This window comes from Simochromis diagramma, unplaced genomic scaffold (assembly GCF_900408965.1).
Source record: "Simochromis diagramma unplaced genomic scaffold, fSimDia1.1 OVJJ01000656.1, whole genome shotgun sequence".
Lineage (NCBI taxonomy): Eukaryota > Metazoa > Chordata > Actinopteri > Cichliformes > Cichlidae > Simochromis > Simochromis diagramma.
The window spans coordinates 995,454-1,021,293 of NW_024387038.1; the positions used below are offsets into that span (position 1 = coordinate 995,454).

Consider the following 25,840-nt stretch of genomic DNA (forward strand, 5'->3'; position numbering starts at 1 on the left):
GTGTAGTCTGCCTTCAAATAAAAGACCTTGAAGAATCACCTTGTTGTTTTTATAAATACGAACTAATTTCTGCGATCGTTAAAATTCTGGATATATTAAATTAATTTGCACCCACGTAATAAATCTGTAACGACTGTGTTTTTGAATGTTTTGGGGTTATTAGGTCATTAGGCCTGTTTTTATGCTTTTAAATTGGTTCTTTAGTTTATTTATGCTACAAATAAGCAAGACAAATTGCAATTGATGCACTGTTTGGGCCTTGGTGGCTAATTTTCTTTTGTACACGCTGACGTCTTGGGGCGAGGGTGGGCAAGCTGTAGTTTTAGCGGCTTTCATGTAATGTTGTGTTGATGGTTGCCTTTAGGAACTTTGTTAAAATTATATACTATATGTTAAGGATGTCTCCTTTGAGTGAATTAGATTTTTACTCAGAAACCGGCACTGCTGACATAAATGCAGGCAGTCTTCTTTTCTGCACTCCTGCCACCTGGAGATGACTGGAATAGCAAGACGCCGTGAACAGGAGCGCGCACTGTGTCATGTGCGCATGGGCGCGAGTGTAAAACGGTCCGTTTTAAAATTTCCGGAGCAAGGCGATGCTCCACAATGATTTATCTGGTGACAAGAGAGGGTACCAAAAACATTTTGCTCTGACGATTAAGATGAACTTGGAGCTCGTTTGAGCAAATTAGATTGAACACAAAAAGGAAGTATGTGGGCTTTGTGGTTTGCTGACCAGCTTCCGTGTTTTGAAGAATATTTTTAGTGTCAGTCTTTCCATCACATACGCCTTACTCTATGGTGTGTGTCAGTGGTTACCGACCTTTTTCATCTGACATACACCCACAGCCCTGTCAGATGGATTCAAGAACCCCTTCATCTTCACTGTGCCTCATGTTCAAAAGTGTACAGTTGAACTCTTTCTTTAAACTGGACTACTTTCACTGTACCATTTATCAGTCATGGTTGGCAAAAATGTCTCAAGAATGCATCTGCTATCAGTTACTACTCCATTTACCAGCTCTCAATTAGTGACCCAAGTAAACTATAGCTGAGCCGAACACTGTTTTAGCCAACAAACTTCCTGCTTGCCCATACTTTTAGCAAAAGGTTTACAGTGGTCCCTCGCCGTAACGCGGTTCAACTTTCGTGGCCTTGCTGTTTCGCTGATTTTTTTTGTGCACTTTTCCATGTTTTTTTTTGTTTTTTTGGGGTTTTTTTTACAGCACATAGTGTTCTACGTCCTAATTGGCTGTAGACCATTGTCAATCAATCTCGTGCCGTGTCTCCTGTACAGTGCAGAGTGCGTTCAGCTTGTCAAATTTGCATAAATCTTCGATCTCTAGCAGTGTGACTCTGAAGTGCTGCACTGTGTGTTTGTAAGTTTTCTCCCCAACAAACACAACAATGTCCATGAAACGTTTTGCACCATCAAAGGCAAACCGCAGGTGTGTTTGGTTTCATTCTATAATACTGGACTTATTTCTCTACAAAGGTTTGAACTTTGAGAGTTTAAACAAGAGAGAAAAGTGTGAACATGTTCATGCCTGTATATAAAGTGTGTAGTGAGGGGCTTTACAGCCTTCACACATCTATAATAATTGTAAAAAATAAAGTTCGCTACTTCGTGGATTTCACCTATCGCGGGTTATTTTTGGAACGTAAGTCCTGCGATAAACGAGGGACCACTGTACCTCACTTTTTGTCCTTTGTGTGTAAATCTCAAGTTATCAGTGCCTTCCTTTTTTGTATCAATCTTTTGTATCACTTTTACTTAACTGTTCTTTTGTATCTTGTAGAGCCTGTCCTTTTTAACACCGATATCAAAAATCTGATATCGCTGTTAAACTCTGATATCGATCTTTTGATATAAAAATCAAAAGATCTGTTTTTTTGGGGTGGGGTGGGGGGGATTTCTCTGTATATTTTTTATGTGTGTTTATGTACTCGTTTACATCAATCGATTGTTGTGTGTTGCTAACTGAGAAGTTGCAGAGTATCCTCCAGTGTGCAGTTTTGAAACTAAATAGCTACTATTGGCCGATACGATACATCAGGTAATAAATGTGTCAGGCTCTATTAACATGGTTGCAAATCACTTTTTTTGGTTATTGTATGTACTATTTGTGAAAATCCAGTATCTCTAAATGTTAAATCAATCAATCAATCAATCAAAAAAAAAAAAGATGTTTCAAGTCCAACTTGAGTTATACCATCCAGGTTGTTGTGATAGTGTCCTTCAGCTCATCTATATTTTTGGTTCTGGTGTTTCTTATGTTCTGCTTGACAGTACCTCACAGCTTTTCTGTGAGGTACTGTCAAGTACCAACCTGAACCTGAACCTCATATAACCTGTGTAAGGTTAGGGTCATGTGACTTGGCTGGCCAGTTGAGCACAAGCTCTCTGGGCAGGTGCCAAGTCCTGCTGGAAAAGCAAATCAGGATCTCTATAAAGTTCTTCAGCAGATGAAAGCATGGCTGGCTCTAAAACCTCCTGGTATACGCTTGCTGCGCTGACTGACACAGTTGACCAAATGCCACCAACACCAGCAGATGACACAGCACCTCACTTGTAACAGTTACAGCTGTGTTCCTGAAGATTTCCCTCATGGAGGCTCTTGATGCACTGACTCCAGCCTCAGTCCGCTCGGCATAAATCTCTTCCGAGTTCTCGAATCAACTTTATTCGGCGGTCCTCTCGAGGCTATAGTCATCCCTGCTGCTTTTGCAGCTTTTCTCACCCCATGTTTCGCTTCAAGTTAACTTGTAATTACTATGGTTCAGTACAGCTCTCTGTGAACAGCCAGCCTCTTCAGCAGTGACCCCCCCATAGCTTACCCTCGGTGTGAAGGGTGTTGATACGTGTCATTTGGACAAATGCTGTCCAAATCAGCAGTCTTTTCTGTGATTATGATTGTTTGCGAGTGCTGAATTAGACTGAGACATTCACAATATTTAATTTACTCAAACTCTAATAATTTGAGATACTGGCTTTCTGATTTTCATGCATTTTTAGGCCTAAATCATCAAAAATAAACAATAAAAAGGCTTGAAATATTACACTTTATGTATGGGATATATGGCAGTTTACGTTTTTTGAATTATTTTTAAAAAATTGTATGTTTAGATGAATTTTAGTCATCCAAACAGTGAGATGTCAGTGAGCCTCCTCTCCTTCACTGGTTCAGCACACGCTGTTCTTCTTTGGATTTCTGTTCACTTTGACATTCTTCGAGGGAGACACTGAGTCCCCGCCAGCTCCAGGCTATTCTACTTTTTAAAAAACGAGATGTGGCAAAAAAGGGAAAAAGATGAATTTTCCCATCAAGGAAATCAATAAAATTCGTTCATTGGCATGCTACGGCAGTTTGTTAACCTCTTTCAAGCATTTTCATTAGTCTGCATTTCCAGTTGCAATAACTTTCATGTCACGATTCGTGCAGTTTCCTTCCTGTTCTTAGCAAAGAAATGTAACGGATGAAAAAAAGCAAGCCGAAAGGATGTTACACCAAGCGAAGGTGTTTCTTCATCCTGAATATTTGAGCAAAACACATTAAACCCATGTGTGAGGTATCCAAAAATACATTTCCTGAAAGGGGCGGTGTGACGCCCCCTTTGTGACCACACACAAATGTTTGTGGTTATTCTGAGAGCATCATTTAGTCATATTATATTCCGATAAACTGTCATGCTGTCAGTGCTGCTTTTTGTTTTTTTGCTTTTCGTATGATGAGTTGATGCTTTGCACATTTTCACTTGGAGGATATTTATATTTCAAAAACATAACTTATAAATTCTTTTTTAGAGGACAGCATTGCTGCTTGCATAGTGTTCATATCACTAAATGCATTTCTTATTCCAGCTTGTGTAGAACAGCTACCGCTGTGGGTTCTGCTTTGGACCTGTGATGCGAGTCTTTGTGTGTGTTTACAGTCCTTTGGTATTTCTTGTGTTTCCACTTTGTGGGCTTTGATAGCACCGTGTCTTGGGCGGTGGAGGGATGGGCTTTACAGCGTGTGCTTCATGTCTGCTTTTATGTTTGCTTGAAAAGTTGCAGAGGAAGATATCTGAGAGGCCTTTCGAATACATCTTTTGAATGTAAACCCTGTGCGGAACATGATGGAGCACACTACGTTTGAGCCATTTATCTGCACAGTAATCCAGGGGGATTTACAGTAAGTCCTGTCCCGCTCAAGGACACTGCTTGAAGACTCCAAACTGCGTTAGATGTGCCATTGATGGGACAATTGACTGTTTGCTAAACCCGTCTTTCCAGCAGCAATTGTCTAATGATAGCTACCCGAAGAGTCTAAGGCCTGTAAAGCTTTAGATTCCTTTGTTTGCGTTGTGCTGCAAGACAATCTGCAATGTCTTTTTTTGTGGTTTTATCAAACCCCCCAAACAGCAAGAAATATAAGAAATTGACTGATTAATGTGTTTATCTGCTGCTATAGGACTCCTATATCCTGCAATCCTGTGAAAAAGTGCGCCCCACTTTTAGTAGCAATGACATGAATTTACTGGAAATACTAGTTTTCTGCATGACTTTATCACTGTCTCACTTGCTTGTGGAGGACTTTTGGCCCGTTTGCTTGTGTTCATTTATGTTTGGCATTTGTTCATCCAGAGCTCTCCTCAACAAAGTCGTTCATCATCTTAACGTAGCAGTAGCTGCTGTTCATTAAAAGCGGTCAGCATGTGGAAGTAACAACCTCTTAAGTCTCTCTTTGATGCAATGACATGGCAGCTTTTTTTGTTTTTTTGAAGACATTAATAACTTAAAGTGGTTATCACATTTCATGAAACGGAGCGTTTGAAACGCCTGAGCGGCAGTAGATAAGGATTTGGACATCGACGAACAATTTGAACCCCAAAATAAGAATTTCAGAAGAAGCGATACTCTTAAAGCCAAGATAAGCTGCTCTGTGAAATATAGTCACTCCTCTTTGTGACTTTCTTTGTTTTCTTCCAAACTTGAGACAAATTAGAGTATTCAGAGAAGTGTGGCTGCTTCTCATTAAAACCTGTACCTTTTTTTTCTTCTCTTTTTATCGTATATTTTAATTAGGTGTTGTCTTGACTGAAATTATCCCCGCCACATTTTGCTTGAGGCTTGCAAATCTCTGAGAAGCAGCTATCTGTATCTCCACTGCTAGCACTTTTCAGCTTTGCAGGATAGTAGGGGTTTTTTTCTCCTTCCAGCGGCTGAGTTAATTTTCACCAATTGTAGCTCATCCTGTGTTTCAATTACTTTTCCTTTCAGGCTGGAGTTTTCTGTATCAGTATGCAGCGGAGGTTTAGGAGCCAATGTAGCTCACAGAACAAATGCAAAAATGATGAGTTAACACTATGATTCAAAGACTTTAGGATGCCCTGATCTCTTTTTGTCTGGTTCTCTCCCTGGCTTTTCTTGATTTCCTTCCCTCTTGTATTCACTCCTTTACACGCTCACACTTGTATCCACATGCACCATCTGCCTCCCTTTTTCTCTCGTATCTGTCTCTCACTCATGCACGTGTCCACAGGGGAGCGCCAGGAGTGGATGGAAACTCTTCAGACGGCCACGCGCCCCCCCGCCTGCGGCTCCCAGAAGCGCTCCGGCACCCTCCCTCACGCCTCCTCCACAAACAAGCGAGGCTTGCTGGAGCTCCGCGGTTACAAAGGCAGAGTGCTGGTGTCCCTGGCGGGGAGTAAAGTCAGGCTCTGCAAAACAGAACAGGTACTTCCAACACCGTCGGGACTTCCTCTCTACAGAATGACAGCTTCCTGTTTTTTGTTTTTTTGTTTTTTAAAAGGGGAAGATGAGAGCCTATCTGAAGCAGTGGTGGCAGATGTGGAAATGCTCTTGAATGTGTAATGTGCACAAAGTAAATATATTTGCTTGAAATTGCTTTAGGGTACACTGAGATGCATTGGGCTCTCTGGAAAGACTGCTTATAGCCACGTTGACCTAAAGCTCGATCACAGCCACAACGGGCTGAAGAAGAAATGATACAAGACGAAGAATGTAGTGAAGTTAAAGTTGACGTGTTGTGCATGTAGCTGAAAATTGAAAATAGAAGCAGATGCTGAAATGTCTTAAGCCTGTGTTCTTTTAAATGTCCAGCAGAGGGCAATAATTCTGTTTACATGGTTGTATGAAAGTATGTTGGAAAACATCTCAAATACTCACTTGAGTAGTTGATACATTTGAGTTCAAGCAATAGTTTTGAGTCTTTTTGAATGCACCGTGACATTTAGGTTGTGAATTGTGGCTTTCATGTAAGTGTTTTTGGTTTCTCAGTCAACTCCACCCTCTGCTTGTAACATCAAGTTTTGAAACAGAATGATAGCTAAGGCGAAAATGTTTAGTTTGAGGCTTCGTAAAGCATCAGGCTTGTAGACTTAGTTACCAGTCTGCAGCCTCCTCGTCACCAGCAGTTTCAATGGGACAGAATGCACTCATTCATTAGCATGAATCTGGCTGCATAGAGAAATAAGGTGCCACACTGAAAACCTCACTATGAATACGCTTTGGTTGCTAGTAGGTTACCGCAGTTACCCGTAGTTAGCATGAAAAATGCCGACATGTCTGCAAACACGTGCAAACGAGTGGTAGTGAAACTGTGAAAGTGCGATGCATACTGGACGTTCGCCTTCAAAGTAGAAGTTGCGCGTGTTGAAATGTTGTGGTTGCAACAATAAGGCACAACCTTGACTTTAAAGGCCAACATTCTGTTTGTCATGCCTCACTTTCAAGTTTCACTGCAGCTCGGAGAGAGCGCTTAAAGACAAGTCGGTGTCTTCCATACAAACTACGAGTTACCACGGCAACCTGTTAGCAACCAAGGCAAAGCACGCTTTATGCAGCTGAAGTGCTCTGTTCCCACATGTCATCAATCCATGTGGGAACAGAGCCTTGTTTAACCCACTGGTAAAGATGGCTAAGTCCATCTTTTATATACAGTCTATGTAATATTTACTATGTAAAATATGGCCTCTTTAGGCAAATCTACTTCAGTGGTGATCTTTAAATCCAGGTTAAAAACTCGCTCAGTGGGTAACTTTAGTTATTGTATTTATTGTTCTCATTGTACTTTTTATATTTCTGCTGCACAGCACTTTGGTCGGCCATGTGTTGTTTTTAAAGTGTTACATAAATAAATTCTGGTAAATAATTAGCAGAAGGAAAAATCTAGTGTTTGTATGTTATCTTTAACATCCACATAGTGCCTCAGTGGATGTTAGTGATTGCTTTAAATTTGCAGGTTTATCAAGTGTGGGGACCTTTGAGGCGATAACTAAACACTCATTCAGATATTTTAATTGGCATTCATATGATTAGTATGTTATTGAGTGCATGTGTCGGGGTTTATTTGTTTGTCTGAGTCTAATTAAAATTCTCACATAACAGGCACGCGTGGCAGGTTCACGGCATTTTGGAGGATAAGTACATCTACATATTTTTAGCCATACAGACAGATTGGAGCTAGCATGTGCACTATGATTCTTTCGATTGTTTTCTCTTCAAAGTATGTTCTGCTTATTGTTTTTGCTCATTAATTGTTTTGGATGACATTTTCGCATACAGCGTTTGGAAAACATTTGAAGAGTGAGACAAAGGCAGATTTATAAAGAAGGAAAGAGAGAGAGAGTTGCAGACAGACAAGTGTATCGCCCGCTGAAATTCTTACACTTCTGACCATCTGTCCATATGTCTGCTATTGATGGCTGTCAGCGTTCTGTTAATTTGCGGACGCGAGTCGAAGCCCACACTTGTCTCCGTGCAACTGCAGTTTCATCCGATTGAATGCAAGCTGTCAGGAGCAGACAGGTGTCACAGTGTTATTGTTTCAGTGTTATTAGCATGCAAGGATTCTCCCAACTGCAGCACCTCATCCGATCGCATATTTATGCGAGTGTTTAGTGCAGAACCGCAAGACGGGGAAGGAGGAGAGCTAAGCAGAGAATAAGAGAAGTTGACCCTATTCAAAGGTGATACACTGAGATAAGTTTGTTATGGTCCAAACAGTGGCAGGACAAAAATACCTACCACTGTTTGTTCCAGTGGCGGTGAGACTTGTACTGTTAGCATATTGTTGACGTGACCCCCTTAAACTGTAGCAGTTTTCATCTGTTTACACTCATCATTACTGAATCTCAGATGCTGAGAGAATTAGCACCCAACCTGTTTGTTCTTTAATGAGTGAATACATTAGAAGCAGAGAGAGAGAGATGGCTTGTATGGAAGATTAAAATGTGCTTTTTTAATTAATGTATTTTCTAGAAAACACTTTTTAATGTTTTTACTTTTTGTGCATTTATGTTTTATTTTTAGCCTGTTTTACTCCCAGATAAAAATGCACTAATTGAAGACGTGACTTAAGCAGTCATAAAAGTACTTGTCTCAATACACCCAGAGGTTTCAGGCTGTACTTCTGTGATGTTTTGATGGAGTAACTATTTACAGTCAGAATACTCAAAATACAAAACTACAACTAAAACTACAATTCAGATTCACCCTGAGGTGCTGGCTGGATCCCAGCGCACATATACAATGCTGAAGTAGTCTTTTAAAATGCTGTGGCTTTACCTCCAGCTTTCTGCATTACTTCATAATTGCTGAGTGATCAATTGAATTTTTTACAATCTGGTGCATTCTTGCTTTTTGCTGTTTTTAAATCACTACTCGATGCAAAGGGTGTAGTTGTTGGCAGTGTTGAAATCCTCTGGAGGGTTGATGAATGGATATAGTAGCAGCATTTCTGGTGAACATTTGAAATCTTCAAATGAGAACTACTGATTCAGTATTACATTTGAGAGATGGATTTTAAAAAGGAATGGTCAGCATTCAAGAAGCAGAAGTCAAGATATCTTTATTTTTGGTCCCTTTGAGTGGAGCTCTGAAAACTCCATAGTATCTTTTATTAAGCAAACCTGCCTGGTACATTCTGGTGTCTTGCAAACTTTTTGATCCCAGTTTGTAACACAGACTTTCCTTTAAAAATTTGTAGACTCCAATCTCAAGCAGAGATGCAGTATCTGCTTGAGGAATTATTTAAGCCTTATACATACTTCTTACGTATTATTAAAAGTGTTCTTAGCTTAGCTTGTCGTGAGTGGAAGGGAGTGTAATTTAGCCTTACAAAGGTGAGAAAATGTACTTACTAACAGCAGATGGCATAAAAGATGGTCATGGCTTCTGGGTGTGAAAGGTGAAACGCATATCAATGTGACTTAAACCTTTAGAGATAACAGAGATAACTCTTTGTTGTCACTGCACAGTCATACCTCGAACAATAGTACAACGAAATTGGAAACTGTCCTGCGTCAGCACAACACAAACAAGACAACACAACACAGTAGTAAAAAACACACCTACCTACCCACACACATATACATAGAAAATATAAAAAACAAAACACTGAACGTGAGGAGCAGTGAGCCGCTGCGTCTATGCGCGCCGCCATCTTAACACATGTGATGCTAACCATGTAATGCTAACTTGTCCACCACACACACACATATATATATTATGCATATCTGTGTATAATATTTAAATATGCTGGCAGGCTTACTTTAAAATTTTGGATAGGGACGACAGTACAGTCTGGATTTGGTGCTAATGCTAAGCTAATTTACCTGTATGTGACACACTGAGAAATTAGCATGAAACTCTTTAAGAAAAACATGTGATCTTACTTTGAAAGTTTTTTTTCTTTTCTTTTCTTTTTTTTAATGTTTAAACTGACATTAGCAGCTAACACTAGTGATAACCTACAAACTTACAGCATCCTAGCGTTAAATGGAATGCTAATTTTGGCTAGTGAAAGCTTACATGACACTCAAAGCAGCTACACCATAAACTATGAACCACTTAGCTTTACTGTAGTAGTGTATATATTCAAATTATTACAAGTACTCATGAGGCTTCTTGGTGGTATTAATACTTTACATGCACATTAGCATGCTTGTTATAGGAACAAAAGAATTAAACGCTGTGTAACGCCCCTGATGTAGCTAACTTAGTGTTAATGTACAGCTTTGTTTTGTTGTTGTGGACCTTCCGTCTCCATTTTAGTCATAAAATAAAGAAGAGATAAGTTTGCTCTTAAAGTTTCCCTTGAGTCTCTCATATTTGATGTCAGTCCAATTAAACCCTGATAGTCTCTGTTCATGTACAGCTTCTCTGTTCTCTGCCTTCTCCTGTCCCGACAGCGAGATATAACATCTGAGATGGAAAGATACCTCACAGCCGTGATACTATTTCTTAAAGTGCCTGACACGTATTTGTGTGCATATTTGATAATGCTACATGCATTCGACTCATTTCCATCCCTCCTCGGCTCTCATTTCGTTTCATTCGCTCTTGTAGTTTTGTTGTTTGCCTTTCATTATTTTCTTCATTAGCCTGAACAAACATCTTTGTTAGAATTCTCTTTTGGGTATCACTCCTTGTCAGCACATTTCCACTTCCTTGATCTGAGACAGCGGGAGAATCGGAGGGAAAGAGAGAATCGGGGAGTGAACAAATTAATTGTATTATTTTAGCTTACAAGCTAAATCCTCGGCATAAATGCAGGAGCAGCTGCGGTGCATTTTGCAGGGAGGAAAGCAGGCGGCAAATGAAAGACAAGAGACTTAAGAGTCAGAAACTGAGAGATGGAAGTAGGAAGATGAAGTGAACAGGGTGGAAAGACCAGTTCGGTCCAGGGCTTGCATGAGTGAGAATCGAGCGTTGGTGGTTTTGTAAGAAAAGGAGAGAGTGATGGAGAGCAAGAGCACAGGGAGGGAGGTAGACCATAGCCCTGTTCAAGTTCAGTGGAGTGGAGTATTTAATCTAACATGATGAACGAGCTATTGGAAACATCATCCTCCCAGCTCCTCCTTCAACACCCCTACCCCATTTCTCACGGACCGTAAGCCCCGTGATGGAGCTGTGGTTAAGGTCACTTAAACACCAAGGTAAAGAAAGTCAGACAGTGCGAAAAGTGTGTCTCTCACACACACACACGGTTACTCTGAGAACCATCTCTCTGCCATGCCCTGCATAGGCAAATTGGTACAAGCAGAGTGACTTGTTTCGTGTTTTATCGTGTCGTACATCACAAGTGTTGCCCACTTTGTTTTCACTCTGGTAGCTGAGGGATTGATTGATGGTTGAATGATCATATTTCTCGCTGTCATCTTGTGTATAATTTAGAATTCCTCCCAGTTCCAAGTTAAATCTTAGCTGAAATGAAAACTTTCAACATGCAGTAGAGCCTTTCCTGGTGGAGGGAGAGGGGGGGGGAGAGTACACAATGAGATTGCGACTGAAAATTTAATTAATCTTTGCTTTAATTAAATTCTCTGCTCTTCACAAGATCTTCTCTGTGAGACTTAACATCATCCAGAGACTTCGAGGCCGTTTTGTAGCACTGATGCTGCGACTGAATTTGAGATCAAGGCTCTTCGTTTTTTGTCTTCATACCTGATTTAGCTGAAAGATAACAAATTCAAATCTTTTGCTGTGTAACAAGAGCAGTTTACACCTGCCTTTCTTTCTCTTTTCATACTTGGAAGTTGCAATCAACTTAATATACAACACTTGCATATTAAGTTGATTGCAATGGAAAATGTTTGACTAATTACAAATTAAATGCTGTTCCTTTTAGCTACTAAATACTATCCTGTGTTCAGTGGTACTTTCCTGTCTTAGCTGCCTGCTGAAATGTAGCAGTGAGAGCACCAAAAGCCGCTTAGTTGCAGAAAAACTAAAACATTGAAGATGCTAAAAATGGTCAGAAGGTAATTGCACTGTGGGGTAATGAATCTCTCTGGGTTCATCAGTACAGACCACTTTTTTGACAGTACTAATTTGATTGGTTATTAACACAATAAGACTAAAACAAGCTTTGGTGAGCTGGTTACTGGTTATGTATTCAAAGACACAACAAACAGAACAAATGTAATCATCAGACTAGCGAGGGGGCAAAAAATATTCAAGGCTCTCCCTGAAAAAGACGTCGTGTTGACGCGACCATATGTTAGTCTGATGGTGCCTTTCTAGATGTTACCATGTTACTTGCACAGATTTCTCTTTTCATATTATGTACTGTGGATGATGAGAGATAACCAGTCTGCACGTCATCATTCCGAAACTGGAGAGAGATTTTTGCAGATTGTTGAACCTCTGCCTCTCTAAGGTGCTCTTTTTATACCCAGTCACGTTAGGCCTCTTTTTTACTAGCACCTGCTCGACTCGACTTGACGTTATTCGGTTTCAGGCGTTTTAATGTGGGTGGGATTGTTATAGCAAGGCGACCTCAAGTATCACGACTTCATTTGTATGATACATAAATGCAACACAACAATGGAGGGCACTGAGGCGATAGTATACCAGCTGGTTGATCTGTCACTAAAACGTCTGCACCTCGTCGTGTACCTATTGACTTAGCTCACTTGGAACTCTTGCCAAGTAGGTACTATAAAAGGTAATTGGTACTGGGGACTACCACCTAATGAAAATCCCTAAGAACAGAGTCCAGCTGAGCCGTGTAGGCCAGGGGTGGCCAACTCCAGGCCTTGAGAGCCGGTGTCCTGCAAGTTTTGGATAACACCATGGGTCAACACACCTGAGTCAAATGATTACTTCATTACCAGGCCTCTGGAGAACTTCAAGAAATGTTGAGGAGGTAATTCAGTCATTGAAATCTGTGATGGATCAAGGACACATCTAAAACCTGCAGGACACCAGCTTTCGATGCCTGGAGTAAGGCGTTAGTGGAAAAGAAGCATTACTGACCTCTTGCCAATCCGAATATAAAAGCGTTTCGCTGCCAAAGGTTTGTGTCTCTGTTCACAGTTGTTGTCTATCACATATAGACAGCCTTGAAGCCTGCGCTGCCATCACACTATTTTCAGTAACATCGTGAGTCGAGTAAATGGACCAGACAGCATGTGAAGCTAAAACTGAATGTGACCACAAATTGCGACTAGACAAAAGCTCACGGTGGGGTTGCACTTTCAATAATTTTAACTTTATTGTAATCAAACACCATCATGCAGGAAGTTTACACCTGCTGCAGCGACCAGCAAACACGTTGCTGTTCCTAGTCATTGCTGCGCGCACACTCAGGACTCATCTGATCTCAGCTGCACACAAATAAAGATTCATGACTGTCTTGTGTGTTTGTGACACTGTCGTGTGTTGTCAGGTCTGTGGGCAGACGCTGTCAGCTGTAGTCAAATGAAGGTTGCACCGAGAAGATTACTTGTGATGCTTCTTGTAGCTGTCTGAAAGTGGTATTAATTGTGTGTTTGCATGCTAGCATTTGTTACTTAGAACAAAGAGCAGCTGAGGCTGATGGGGGAAATAAACCAAATGAATCTGACCTTCTACTGGAGCTAGAATAAAAGTTTCAGAATAATCAAAGTCCCCCTGATTGAGGTCTGTGCATGCTAAGGTCCGGGTGGACTGACACTCGTTGGAGTCATGTGCTATTAGTTACAGAAACCTATGATCTTTATGTTTTTTCCAGACAATCTCACGATGGAAGAGCTGTGAGAGTCTTAAAAGTCTTTACAGCTACCTGCAGGATCCCCAGTCAAGCTTTGTGAAAATGTTTTAACCAAATGACCAAAAATGTGTCTTTTATTGGTTGTTGGTTGAAACGCGCCCTCAACCGACTTTGAGGAATACAGAAATTGAAGACCTCGAACTCTTGTCTTCATGCGTTCATGTGACTTCCGTGTTCTCCACCCTGTCGCCGCCCTTCGCTGCCTCGCCGCCCGATGTTTAAAATAATCAAATAGTCTTTTGTCTCCATGTGTGCTCTTTTAAACTCGCCTACCTCTGTGTGAGACGGTGTTACCCTGCATGCTTTTAGAGCAGCTTTAAGTGGTTGAGTGGTCATGGAATTGGAGATAGACGTGGAGCCCTGCCTCTATTTGTCTGGGTTTCTTTCAGAGCGGCTCTGTGCTGAGAAGCGACTGACTTGGAAAGCTCTGAGAGAAATAATTGGAATATTCCAAACGGCCTTTGTGCAGAATTCACGAGGTTAAGCGTGAGCGAGACTTTGTCCTTCACGCCTTGTAACAGTTCTCAAGATTTTGTTGATATGAGCTGATTTTTTTTTTAAACTTTTTTAAAATAAAAAATTAGTTTCACCTCCCTGAGATGCTTTGCATATGGACCACAAGTAGTAAGTCATACACATGCGTGAGAACATTTGCCTTAGGGCCTTTTCCCCTCTCTCCTCCTATAAGCGCCATTAATGCCTCCTACCCCTCAGCAGTTGTAAAAAGGGTTATTTTTTTTTTACCTCTAATGCCTTTGCTTCTTCTCTCCATCCCTCCATACTTGGTGAATTAATTGGAGAGGGCAGGAGGCTGCAGCACATATTGGGTAGGTAACGAGTGGTGAGGGCTGGACGGCCGCTAACACCCAACTCTCTAATTGGCTGCCCGAGTGAGATGAGGGTCATTAGATATAGGTGACTGCTTTGCCCTCTCAGCACATGCATTCAGACAGGCGTGAACACTCATGCCTGCAGGCACGCGTACACATGCAGACATCCTTCTGCTGTCATTTCTTTTTCTTCCATGTAAATCGTTTGTCCTTCTGCGGGGCTTTTCGTGTGTTTTCTTTTATAACGCCACTGAATGGACGGCAACTGCGAGCTTTGAAGGAGACTGCATTTCTACTCCATGACCCCCACGCTCTCATTACAGCGTCATGCGTCTTCAAACTTCTGAACGCGCTGAACTTAAAAGAGCAACAACTGTACACGGCTGTAATTGATAGGAGAGAGAGGCAAGTTTTTGCTGCCCTCGAGGCCCCCGCGTCAAAAGTTTCAGCTCAATTAGGACCTGGCCATACGAGCCTCACTCTCACATTATCTCTCTCATTTCTCTCCGTCGCTTATGTCATCCTCTTGTGAAATCAGAGGGTCTTAATTACTCATAAAGCTTCACGGGATCTCCGCATGACGCTGCCTCGTTGTCCTCTCTCGGTATTGTTGCGCGGAACTGTGGGACGGAAGAATAATTGGTCGCACTTTTCACTACAGTCCTCTAAATTTGTTTGAAGTAGTCTAATTGGGGCTAACGACGGCCAAATGAAGATTTTGACAACATTAGCCTCAATTGATCCAGCCCACACAATAGCAAAAAGATCAGGCTGGAAATGCTGCAGCACAAAAAAATATTTAAGTAAACTTCCATCTTGGATTGCAATCTGTAAAATCTGGCTGCTCTGAGAAGGTGGTTGCTAATTATTTAGCAAGAGATATGGCAGCGCTCTTCTCCTTCACACACACAAACACGCACACACACGTGCGCGCGCCTTCTCACCGCTAGGTCGTGCGTTTCCAAAAAAGCGCCTAATCAGCGTCGATGGCGTCGATTCATTTCCTCCTTTGTTTGGGCGTAATTAGTGCAAATTGTTTTCGCTGGTGAAGAACAGTTAGCGCAGAAAACACACATGATTTATAGCTGGCACAGCGTGGCAGCGTTTAGTGCTCCTCACTTAAGCAGTATTTGTAATTCGCTGTTGGAGTATTTGTGTAGATGGTGTTTTATTCTGGCTTTTTACACACAAACACACACACTTTCTCTGTCAACTGCTCAGCTGACCCCTCGCCTGTCTCACCCACTCTCAGTGAGGATTATCACGACCTCCCTTCACATGCACGTTCTCCCCGGTCTCTCCCTTCCTCTGTGTTCTCGCGCTCTTTGTCACCCTCATCTTTTTGAGTCACGTCTTTTTGGCTTTGTCTCAGTGCATCAGGGATGCTTTCGAGTGTGTATTATTCTTTACTGTAAAGTTGGAACCCCTCGGATTTCGGCTCTGTTTTGATGTTTTGCTTATATGTGTGGGAGTGGGTGCGCTTCTTCCGTCTCCCCGTCTGTTTTTCCGTCTCTTTCTGGCTCGGAGCTCTAGGCTATAGAAAATGGTCTAAACTGCTGTGAGTGTTGAGGGTGAAGTGGGAGAAGGGAGGGGCATGTAGAGTTACAGTGGAACTTGTGAAAACTGTGCCTTTGCACATAACCCCTATTTTCTGAAATGTGCCTCAGAAAACATTGAAGCTGAAAGCTCGGGTTGGTTTGGATTCCCGAGATGAAACTTTTGGCTTTAACAGAGCTTTGCTGTTATGCGCAGGTATACTCTCCCTATCTCTTTCTGGTTTCTATTGCTTTCTATGTGTCTCACACACATACACACTTATCCCGGTGTATCTCTGCAACACACAAACACGCACACCACATACAGAGGCAGTTTGTGCGTCACTGGTGAGGAGAGGAAGAAAGCCAATGACAGTTCAGCAGGTCCCTCTCACGAGTCTAACATTATATCCACTTCCTGTGTGTGTGTTTATGTATATACTATATATACAGCTGTGACTGTGCTTCTTCCTCAGTGTTGACATTCAAGCCTCATTTGAGTAACAGGTTGCGACTTTAATGAGCTAACCTGTTGATCCTACCTTATTAAGCAGGGTCTGTAATTTGACCAGAAGGGGCTTGAAATACTGCCCAGTGGTTGAAGCCAAATATTTGCAGGGCCCCTTAGGGAACATTGTTTTTAATATTTTCTGCATTCATTTTCAACTTGAAGCATATGTCTGTGCTTTAAAAGTGGGGGAAATAAAGATGTACAGGAAAGTAACACTCTTTTAGTGAGGAAAAAAAAACTTTCGCAGTTTGCTTCAGTACAATTCAGAATGCCATGTTAGGCCAACACTTCACAATCAATTTTGATGCTTATTTATTTACTAAGAAGATAAAAGGGGCCTTTAAGAGGCAAATAAGCACAACATTAATAGAGTCCGACCGATTTGGCAGCAGGCCGATATTAGCTACTTTCCAGTCTTTCAATACCTGCATTTATAATGGTCATCCATCCATCCATCCATCCATCCATCCATCTATTCATTTATTCTCTTCCACCTATCCAGTTGAGAGTCATGGAGGGCTAAGAGACAAGGGCCAAGATACAGGCTACACCCTGAACCGGCTGTTGCAGGGATAACAGATAGAGATGGACAACAATTCATGGTCACATTCATACATATGGCTAATTTATAATCACTAGATAATCTAACCAAATGTAAGTCTTTGGACTGTGGGAGGAAGCTGAAGTACCTGGAGAGACTCCACAGACATGGGTTGAACATGTAAAACCCACACAGAAAAGCCCCAGACTTCTTTCTCTTTGTAGGAGAACGCTGAGATTATTAGCTTGTTTGATGAGCTAGAATAAAAATTAAAAAAGCAATTCAAAGTACAGTGAACTTTAATTCATTAAAATACTTATTTGCATCCTTGTCAAGACTAAGCTGAGAAGATTCAAGGTATTTAATTGTGTGCTTTCCAAACATGATGTTAGCGTAAATGTCATGTAATATTAGCTTAGCTTAGCTAACCTCTCTGTTAAAAATTTAAAAGAAAGAGTTATGTTTTGTGTATTCTGAGTTACGAAACGTTTGGTCATGCTTGTTTGTTTAGTTGCAAAGTTGCAGGTGAAAATAATAATGAAAAAAAATGTAGAAATAACGAGTGTTTGTGTCCAGTTGTTTCTCTTTGGTTCTAGCCTTAATGCTAGCTAACAATCTTGTGGCTTTAGCTCCATATTTAACAGTTAACATTCAATCCTGTAATGTAAGAAGAGGATAAATGGTTCCTTTTTATATTTTTTTGCTGAGAAAATGTGAACAATCTGTTAAATGGTTATCATTTTTTTTCTATTTTTGTGTTTGTGATTTTCAGGATTACAAAGCGGGGCTGGCTGTCGCTGAAGTGGAACTGACCGCTGCCAACATCAGAGACGTGGACCGCAGGGGTTTTGAAATCAACACGCCCTTCAAAAACTTCTGGTATGTCTACTCTTCATTTGTGTTTGTGCACGGCTGCCTCACCAGCATGTGTACGGCATGTAGCTTGGCATGTTTCTGCACGCTTTTTCCACCAACAAAGAGCTATTCATGCTCGGCTGCACGTGATATTTGATTTGTCTTTTTATGTGTGTGAGAGAAGAGTGCACTCTATCCGTTTGATCTTTCAGCTCTTACCTTAACACATACTCTGCTTCTTATTTCTTTTTCATCTTCTCAAAGACGAATGTTGGAAATGATGGCGCCCCTCGCCTTCGATACAGACTCTCTTTTAGCCAGGTTGACATTGTACACCTCCACATTTGTTTAAATCTTACCGTAGGAGGCTGTGGGATGTCAAGACATGATTTCCAGTTCTCTTACAAACAAATCCTGCAGGATCATCTTCTAATTCTAGTCACACAGTTTAGGAAATGTCCTTACAATAAGTCTCTTGTTACACTTTACTGTAATCTCAGAAGTCATATCTCACAAACCATCCATTACAGCTACAGTAAAGGGTGAGGACGGGGGTTTTAGTTAAGCTGCTCTCATATATTGAGGGTATTAACAGTCACACAGTATGATAAGAGTTTAGGGAACTTTCAGTCAAATAATATTCACATAGTCCCATCACAGTGGCCTCTTTCTTTCTTGTAACAGAGGAGAGGTGGAGAATTTATTCACCAGTATCTTGTATTTTTTGGGAGTGAATATTAATGAGATGTAGCTGTTTGGAAGAAGTTGATTTCTTTCTGTTTTTGTTCTTTTTGTACGTGCTACCTGCCTAACACCTCACTTCATTTCCTCCCTTCATTTTTATGAAATGTGCAAAAAGAAAACTATCCCTCGCTCCTTATCTGTTAAAAACAAGAGTTCAATTAAGCTGATACAGTCAAATGTGCTGATGAAGGGAGCTGGATGAGAAGTGTTACTTTGTTAGTGAAAATGATTTAAAACACTGTTTTAGCAGAGCCTCTGAAAAAGTGGAGTCAAACTACACAATAACAGCCACACATTAACTGCATCTCCGCTATATTGCAGTGATTGAAGATGCCTCTTTTGTCAGGTCTCAGCAAGTTCATGGCTAAATCCTTGACTTATTAGATGCATTTGCAGTCTTGGCTTAAGTACCAAGTCAATGACAAAAATTGTGAAAACACAACCATGCTTCATCTTCATATAGCCGTGTAGATGCCACAGGCAAGAAAACTGCTGAAAATTGAGGGGAGGAAAACCCCCTCCCACATATATCAGCAGTGGTGCATAAAGAAAACAACTGCAGTTCATCAACCTCAAAGACAGGTATTTGATTTAGTGCGCACAATTCAGCGTGTGCAACTTTCAGCTGTTCACCTAATTATAACATCATGATGTTAATTAGCTACTCTAAGCTCATTGTGTTCAGCAGTTTTGTTTCAATATATATGTTTTTTGTATTAAGTGTTGTGGAGTTTCACAGATATCTTTTCTAGTACAGGGCATGCACATGTACACTGTGTGCACACACAAGGAGGCAATAAATATACTTATAAGGTGCTTATGTGCAAATATAACCAAGTAACTGTGGTATGCGAGTGATCTGGCTCTACAGTTACTCTCTTGTCCCTGTAGGTTCTGGTTAGACCAGGCTTCTGCTGCAGTCACCTTCAGTTGCTGCTTGTTTGTGAGTCTCTGCATTCAGTTTTGTATTTAATAACTGATGAGCTGCCCTTTTGGGTTGAGATCAGATGACTGACTTGGCCATTGAAAAATATCCAATTGCCTCGTGAGACTCCTGCAATATGCTTTGGTTCATTATCCAGCCAGTTTTGTAGCATTTGTCTGAATCTGAGCGGGCAGTAAAGCCCTGTACACTGCACAGTTCATCCTGCTGCTTCTACCAGGTGTCACATGGTCATTAAACACTAGAGACCTGTGTAGATGTTTTCTGGCAGTCTCTAATCCGTCCTCCTTGTTCTTAAGCGTAACCAGTAATTGTAGACCCTTGATGATGATATTTCTACCTCCTCGAGAGTGTTTTTGACTTGATTAGATGTTGTGAAGGAGTTTTCCAGACTGAGAAAACAATCGTGTAATCATCTAGTTTAGTTGTCATGGTCAGCTGGTCGGTGCATTTATTCTTGTGAAGATTGTTGCAGACTGTTAACTTTGTACTGTAATAGCAAAGGGGTTGTCCACTGGTATAATCATAGACTTTGTTCTTTGAGAGGTAAAAATAATAATAAAAATGATAACACGATTTGCCTGTTACACATGGTATAAGAGAAGCAATGCTTCTTCCTACTAATAATACTAAACATTAGTCGTTACTTTTTTGGCTCTCTTCAGATAAATGTGCACGATTCTGAAAACAGCTGAGACATTTAGAGCTGAAATGATCAGTTTTTTCATAAACAAATTAATCTGCAAGGACTCGATGAAATACATAATTGAGTATCATCTTGGTCTTCTGTAGTAGATGTTGAATATGTTCAGTCTATCAACAGACAAGAGAAGCAATTTGCAAACCTTACCTCGCCTTCAAGGAAACATTGATGGACATTTTTTGCCATTGTAGGATATTTTGCAGACCAAACGGTTAATTCATGGCAGACAAACTGAGACTGAAACAAATTGCTCTGTTATGCAACCTGGACAAAACAACTTGACCAACTTTTTTGCCCTGCAACGATGATGCAGGATTTCATCATTAAGCCCGCCCAATCAGCGAGTTACCTGTCGGTCTGCCAGGCTCCATTTTTACTCCTCGTGGTTTGTTTGTGGCAGATCTAAATAACGAGGCTGCAAATTTAATATTTCATTTCTGGACCAGCTGAGCAGAACCGCAGATGTGAACGTGACCTTAGTGGTTACTTATCTGAACAAAAAAAAAAAAAAGTTTCTTAAACAGGAGCTCAGTCAAAGCCATTGAACCAAACTTATTTTCATTGTCAGTCATTTAATACAAATGTATGCGCTTTTTACCCTTTGTTTTCCTTTGGGGTGTAACTAATGAGAAGCCGTGTCACAAAGTTAAGCCTGAGCTCTAATGAGACAAAAGAGAAACTCTTCATAAGTTTGCTTTTACCGCATTTAGCAGCACTCCTGTCAAATCACTGTGACGGAGCATCTTGTAACTCACCGCATCCGCCTCTTACAAACTATAAACATATTGATCATAGCGGGGCGTACACGATCACCATGCTTTTTTTATGAAGTCTCCTCTGGGAGCTTTGTACAGGTATCTCTGCCTCTGTAGGGCACAAAGCCTTTCAGGTGCCTCGAGTCCTGTGGGCCTGCGATCAATGAGCGTGCTGCTTGTTTGTGCTGTAATGGCCCATTTAGAATACAACCGTCACAGCTGCCTGGACAAAGCACGGCTCGTTTGTTTGCGTGTGCTTTTTGCACCGTTTCCTCTTTTCAGCCCTTCCTTTTTTTCTTTCTTTCTTCTTTTTTTGTGTTGCCCGTTGCCTCGCGTAAAGATTTTTATTTTTGCTCTCATTCCTCCATGTGTCTGTTGTATATCCGATCGATCTGTTTGTGTCAGCTCCCTTAATGGTCCCATCGTTTGGCACCTTCGTTAATACGCTGGATGTAATTGCCATTTTGTAAGGACCCCCAAAAAACCGAACACAATAGTGAAATGAGCTCCCGAATAGTTTTGATGAGATGATTTTAGAAAAGGTTAGAGTGTGTGTGTATCTCTGTGTGAGAGTGTGTATCAAATCGATTGGTAGCCCTGGGAGCGTTCTCCTACCTGCTCAAGGTGGGGATTAGTGAGAAATTCATCTAATCACTTTAAGCTGTGGAGACTCACTTTGGCTTTTCTATTGTTTTCGCTGCCGTTAAATGGACGGTCCGTTGTGTTGGATACAATAGCAAACTTTTAAGAGTAGAGGGAATGACAATGAGGCACAGAGTCGGCAGGCAAAGACGTTCAACTTTGGGGAGACAGAAAAACTTTGGGCTCATGATCAGAACACACTTGTGCTACAGTAAAGCTGCAGATAAATGCCTAGCTCAAGGGCATATTGGAGAAAATCCATGTTTGTCTGCTTTGTTTTTTGTTTGTCTGATGTGTATTGAGGTCTTTGGACAGTTTCACAATTTTTTCTGCCTTGGACAGAAAGTATTTGGTAATGAAAGCTCTCGGCAGCCTGGTGTTTGGGCTGTTCTGAGTGCGAGAGCTTTGGTTTTTGAAGGACTCATTACTGTAAAGTTTTTCAAATGTAATCTGTTGCCCACTGATTCCTTTCAACTGCATTGTATCAAGTGAACAGAAAGCGATCTTGAGGTGGATAGCGTAAAAATAAAAAAAGCTCTCTCTAAAGCCATTAAGAAATCATTGCTAGAAATCACTAGGGGTAAGCGTTCGTAATTTGGAAAATGACCCTTAAAATGGTGGTTATATTTCTCTAGTCACCGTCGCCGTGTCCATTTCTGCCGCGTTACTGTTTGCACCTGTCTGTGAAAACTGCCAGGCTTCGGTGTTGTATTTGCACATTATTTCTTTTTAACTGTGGATTTTGTCTGCCATCACTTTCAGTGTAATTGTTGTTGAGGTCTTTTTTTGTGTTTCCAATGGGAGGAATGATTACAGTGTCCGCTGAAGGCCACTTCATGTTTTCAGCATGTGTGCTCACACACAGCTTCAGAGTGGAACTCAAACAGCCTGTGGCTTGCGCACACTTCTACTAGTTCATCTAAAAAATAAAAAAAACAAAACCACAAAAAGCGAGAAAATCTTTAAAAATTTATTTTTTCATAGTTTAATTGAAAAGGATACATGTTCAAATATGTATTACATCTCATGTGCAAAAATTCAAGTCTTTTATGTTTTATTTTTGATGAATATGCTTTGTGAGTCATGAAAAATAAAAAATCCAGTATCTCAGATTATTTGAATTTCATTTTATTTCAAGTTGGAGTAAATTACTTTTCACACAGTGTAAACACAGTGCATCTCTCAGTCTAGTTAAGTACTAAGAACCATCATCATGGGAAAGACTGCTGATTCAACAGGTGTCCAGATCATGGTAATTAACATCCTGCACAAGGAGGATCACCATAGGAGGTCATTGCTGAAAGGCTGGCTGTTCAGAGTTCTCTACTGAAGTATATTAATGGAAAGCTGACTGGAAAAGAAATGTGTACAAGTAACAGGGATGACTGTAGTCTTGAGAAGATTGTCAAGAACTTGGGAGCTTTCCATAGGGGGACTGAGGGTGGTTTCAGTGCATCAAGCACCAACACGCACAGTCTTGTAAGGTCTTTCGGAAAGGAGCTACCTGCTGTTGTGTTGCTAATGCCATGCCACTCATGTACCAGGGACAATATCGGCATCTTATCTGGGCTAAAGGGAAAAAGAACTGGACTCATACTTAGTTGGCATTCCTCTTTTCAGAAGAAGGTAAATTTTGGATTTAATTTTGAATCCAAGGTCCAAGAACCTGACGGAAGAGCTGAGAGGCACATAATCCACGATTTTTGACGTCCACTATGAAGTTTCCACAACCTGTCATGATCTGGGGTACTGTGTTATCTGCTGGTGTTCTTGGTGGTTGGTCTACTGTGTTTCATCGTGTCCAAAGCCAACGCAAAATCAACGTTTCCATCTTCCAACAAGCTGTATGGAGATATTGCCAAAACTACTACCACGTGGTTTGCTGCTCATGTTATTACTGTGCTTTACTGGCAAACCAACTGATAGGAACCCCCAAAAAACAATCTTTTGTCAAGATGAAACACATCAAAGCCAAAAAATACAGATGAGCTGAAGCTATTATCAAAGCATTCTGGGCTGGACTTCAGCAGAGCTACAGGCCTTGATGCACCGATGCAGTCGCTTATGGTACAGAAGGCCCAATAAGGTCTTCGGGGTACAAATGAAAATACTTTTAAGGAGTTGGACATTTCTCTATTGTAGATCATTTTAGGAAATGAAAACAGGATTTATGATTTTTCCCGAGCTAAATGAAACCAAAAACAAAAGTCCTCAAATTGGGCACAGATGGGTGATTTTTAATTTTTTTTTATTATTATCTCTTAGTGATTTTGTTCATTAATAACATTGCAGATGGATAATGATAGATGTCACTCATGTAAAATAACACGGTCAATTTAGTGGTGTCAGTGACGGGTGGTTAAATAATTTTTTAGACTGCAGGATATGAGCTCTGTGGGATTCTCTCTGTAAAGGAGGGCAACTCTAAGAAGCGATGTTTGGTTTCTTGTCAAGGTCATAGGGGCTGTATTGATTATCCACAGTTAAAAGCGCGTCACTCTCTCCGTAATAAACACCTCTGGGAATGACTAGTTGTCATGGCCAGATGAATTTTTCAAGAAATATTGAGGTTCTCCATCTTAAACTGGCTGTTACTCAATGTATAAGTGCTATGTTTAACAAAAACTATTTCTCATATAACAAGCCAGAGAAACTGAGAATGTCAAGCCACTAGACTTCAAAATTGGATTACCAAATTTGATAGTCATAGGGCTTTTTGTGTAAAATACATTTTCATGAGTGGGGAGTCAAATTAAATCCTTGGGTGAATGAGGAATCTTGAAGCTGACTTCAGAGAGCGGACCATGAAGGCCATGTAGGGCATTTGAAACTTACTGTTAGAGGGTCTTATTTAATGGAATTGCTTGACTTTTCTTCTTGTTCATTCTGTATTTCAGATGAAATATGGAGCTAGATGAGCTGCTTAACTTACTATAAAGACTACAAACCCAATTATAAAAATATCACATTGTGCTCAGAGTAACATGAAGACTCTAGGATGTCATTGTACCTGACAAAGAAATCGTTTGCTATCTATATCTCAAAGAAATTGTTTTCCTCATTTCCTAGTTAAATGTCTCTTAGCTTAGATTTAATCGACGGACGTGAGTGGCATTAAGCTTTATTGGAAAAAAAGATGGCACACGAGTAATGTATTTACACCAATTTTATTAACCATTCTTCCCAACATTCAGTAAATTTCTATAAAAACATTTATATATTTCCATGGACTCGACCATCTTCAGGATTCACTTCCATGGGTGGAAATAATGTCAACCTTGAAGTGACTAAAAATGTATAACCTATCCGGTTGTTCAGTGATGACGCGACGAATCCTACTTCCAGGGCCTAAAGTAGTCTGCGTTTAATATGGCTTTTGTGTTGTTAACATGTTTAATGTTTTGTATTTTCTTCTATTTAATCTCAAAAAGCTCCTAAAACAGTCAGTGATCACTGTTGACCTCCCTCGGCTTTTATTACCGCTAATCATTTATTTAAGCTCAGTTTTTAAAACCTTAGGCTGTAACTACAGCCCAGCCCATGCAGCAGTATATGAATGACTAACCTCGTATTGTGGATGGATTATCTCAGTTGTTCTCCTGGCTGAAGTTTGGTCCTTTTACAGCATCCTGCCATGCGATTACATTTGTTCCTGACCACCGAGAACACTCACGTTAACTTTTATCGAGTGGAAAAAAAGTTAGCTTGTTTATATTATGCTAACATAGCTGTGTCGCTAGCGGTCACGTAGCACATCATTATATACCAGCTACGCCAACTTCAGTAACCCTACAAACATCACTGCTGTTTAGTTTTCTGTCTTCATTTATGCTGGAAGTGATAACAGAGCTGTACGTTTTAATTTGTTTCCAAAACCCCGCAGTCAGGACATGCTATATTGTATTTAGATAGAAGCTAGCGAGCTAACTCCCTGCTAACTTCTAACTCCGTTAAATGTCATAAATTCCGTTTTCATGGATGCCTGGATGTTAAACTCAATTGTTACACCTGGTAGAGCAGAACGCTGATCATTTTATTAAAGATGAAAGACTTTAGACAGTTTTTCAACTCTCAGTAATGCCATAGTGATCGTTTGATATATGGACCTGCAGCGGAGTTTAGACCCAGACACAGCTAGTGACGTCAGACTGAACAACCGGATAGCTGTTTGAGCCTGGCTCCAAAAGCAAGTTAATCCTATGATTAACTACAGTACACAACTTTGCAGTTTTAAAAAGTA

At 40.7% G+C, this 25,840-nt stretch overlaps 1 protein-coding gene across 6 annotated transcripts in view; it reads left to right on the forward strand.

The window, feature by feature from the left end:
* The window catches only part of zmp:0000000660 (arf-GAP with Rho-GAP domain, ANK repeat and PH domain-containing protein 2), a 164,403-nt gene that overhangs the window by 42,871 nt on the left and 95,692 nt on the right, over positions 1–25,840 (forward strand). For all 6 annotated transcript variants that reach the window (XM_040043485.1, XM_040043487.1, XM_040043482.1 and 3 more), the window contains 2 exons: positions 5,526–5,719; positions 17,731–17,837. In XM_040043485.1, the coding sequence (XP_039899419.1) occupies positions 5,526–5,719; positions 17,731–17,837 (301 nt within the window). The remainder of the gene's footprint in view (positions 1–5,525; positions 5,720–17,730; positions 17,838–25,840) is intronic.